At 32.4% G+C, this 2,726-nt stretch overlaps 1 protein-coding gene across 1 annotated transcript in view; it reads left to right on the forward strand.

Moving 5' to 3' along the window:
* Positions 1-2,726, forward strand: part of LOC106867322 (cilia- and flagella-associated protein 65) — a 720,747-nt gene that overhangs the window by 395,697 nt on the left and 322,324 nt on the right. The window contains exon 20 of the mRNA XM_052971190.1: positions 2,409-2,537. Within this exon, the coding sequence (XP_052827150.1) occupies positions 2,409-2,537 (129 nt within the window). The remainder of the gene's footprint in view (positions 1-2,408; positions 2,538-2,726) is intronic.

Raw genomic sequence — 2,726 nt, forward strand, 5'->3', positions numbered from 1 at the left:
CACACACACACACACACACACACACACACACACACACACACACAAGTTCAGATATGTATATAATGGGCTTTCACAACTTCCCATCAAATTCTCCCATACAATATTGAACCATGTGATACATTCTGATTTGACTGGCACTCCATCAGTTACAAAAACAAGGATTCCAGTTGATCCAATCAATGGAACAGCCTTCTCGTGAAATTAATGTGTAAATGGCTGAATAATCCACAGACATACATAACCACAGGGAGATTAAGCATGACACAGAGTGTGACAAGGTTGGCTCTTTTGAATTACAGGTAGAACTAATTTTTGCTAGATAAGAGAACTGGAGCAATGTGAAATAAAGTGCCTTGCTCAAGGACACAATGCCCTGCCAAATATTGAACTCATGACCTAATGATCATGAGCCAAGTACCATAACTACTAAACCATGTGCCATCATTAGATTCTGATTAACCCTTTCGTTACTGTATTTCTTTTGAGATGGTCTGTGTTTCTTTTAATTATTTTAGGTATAACAAAGAATTTAGTAAAATAACTTCGTTAGCATTAAGATAGTGTTAGGAACATAAACTGTGACTAAGGTTTGGTGGAAGATTTTGATTCAGAAGTTTTGAGAACAAGACATTTATACTGCAGAGCTAGAGGTGTTTTCAGTCAGGTTGGTATCGAAATGGTTAAGAAAGGCAGTAGAGACAATCCTTGAATTTGAATAAATTTAGTCTAATTCAGAATAAATTATTGTGGAGAGTATTTGATGTTGGGCAGTACAGTGCCAATATATTTATCTTGCTTGAAATTGTAAACTCATTTCCTTCATTAATAAATTGAAATTGAAACAACAACATTTTCCGAAAGTTAAACAGAATAAAAAAAGTAAAGAATAAAATAACTGCTGCTTTCAATTGGAAATAAAATGAATTCATAAACTTCAAATGTAAACAAACTATATTTGTTACAAAAAATGAATGTAGCTATAAATCCACTAACTTCTATAAATTTCTAATTTAGTACTTTTATTTTAAATCCAAAAAATAAATTGCAGTTTCCAAGCCTCTGATATTCAAAACATCAAAATCTGAAGCTTGTTTTAAAAACGGATATAATAATAAAGTCAGAAGGTTGTTTTAAAACATTCTCTTGCATAATTGTTACTATTTATATGCATGTTGCATTACAAATAACTATAGTTGTCAATGATTGAAAGAAATTCAGTTACTATTACACTATAACAACATGTATGTGGACACTAACTAAGGTGCAAGCATGGCTGCATGGTATGAAATTTGTTTCCCAACTACATGGTTTTATGTAGCATGTTGGCCAAGTGTTTTCTGCTATAGCTCTAGACTCACCAAAGCTTTGTAAGTGGATTTCAAAAACAAAAACTGAAAGAAGCATGTATATATATATATATATATATATATATATATATATATATACATATATACACACACACATATATATACATAAATATGCATATATATATCTAGGGTGGGTAAAATTCCCGAGATCCATGGATGAGTTCTCTTCAGTGGTCTTTGCCCCTCATCATCGCTGCCGTGTGCTGTGTCTCTCAGAGACCAGTGTCTGTCCCTAGGGCATCAACATATGTCGTCCTTGGTCTCCTTCTTCTAGTGTGTCCTTGTGTTATGTATGTATATATGTATCTATCTATCTATTTACGTGTGTGTGTGTTTGTGTGTGTGTGTGTGTGTGTATGTGTGCGTGAGTGTGTGTGCATGCACAGATTTGCATATATTCATGTTCCACCACTGCTTGACAACCAGTGTTGGTTTGTTTACATCCCTGTAACTTAGTGTTCAATAAAAGCAACAGATAGAATAAAAACCAGACTGAAAAACAATAAAAGTACTTGGGTCGATTTATTTAACTAAACCCTATAAAGCAATGCTCCACTATGGCCACAATCCAATGACAAACAAGTAAAAGATAAAAAAGTTCATTTTATATCTTTTTATGAAATTCTACATTACACTTCAAACTACATGTTTTTAATATGATATTAAAAGCTCTTAAGATTTGTGATATTTTAAGATCCAGTAATGTACGAAGAAAACAAAGCAAAAACAATTTATAAAAAAACAAACAAGCATTTCTAATTTTGGTTTGTAATCATTAATGTTGATATTTCTGACCTTCATTAGTTTAAAGAATAGACAGAAATGCTGAAAAGGAAATTAATCAGAAAAACAAACAATATAAAAAAAAGTGTCTGTTGATTCTTCAGTGGATGGATGGTTGAATGAATAAATGAATGAACAAATGGATAGATGGGTTCTTGGATATTATTGGTGCAAAATATCAAGATGATCAAATATGCTTGCTTATATGAAGTTTACTGAGAGTTTGATGTGTACATCTCATTTTCCTTGTATTCACAGAACAGACAAATTTCCAAATTTTGAAACTGAAGCTATTGTTGATTTCGACTTCGCTGCAGCTGCACTTGGAAGTCCCTCTTCAGAGTTCATCATTAAGTTCCAGAATGATGGTATCATTCCAGCTGAATGGTAAGTTAAGTTCAAACACGGACATGCAACATAAAACAAAAGAAGAAGCACAAACTGTTGGCTTACCGACAGATAAACATCATCTGTATGGAAACGTGTATAGATAAAACTATGCATATACATGCATGAACATATATACACATGTGTGTGTGTATGTGTATATATATATATATATATATATATATATAT

The sequence above is a fragment of the Octopus bimaculoides genome, chromosome 10 (assembly GCF_001194135.2).
Source record: "Octopus bimaculoides isolate UCB-OBI-ISO-001 chromosome 10, ASM119413v2, whole genome shotgun sequence".
Classification (NCBI taxonomy): domain Eukaryota; kingdom Metazoa; phylum Mollusca; class Cephalopoda; order Octopoda; family Octopodidae; genus Octopus; species Octopus bimaculoides.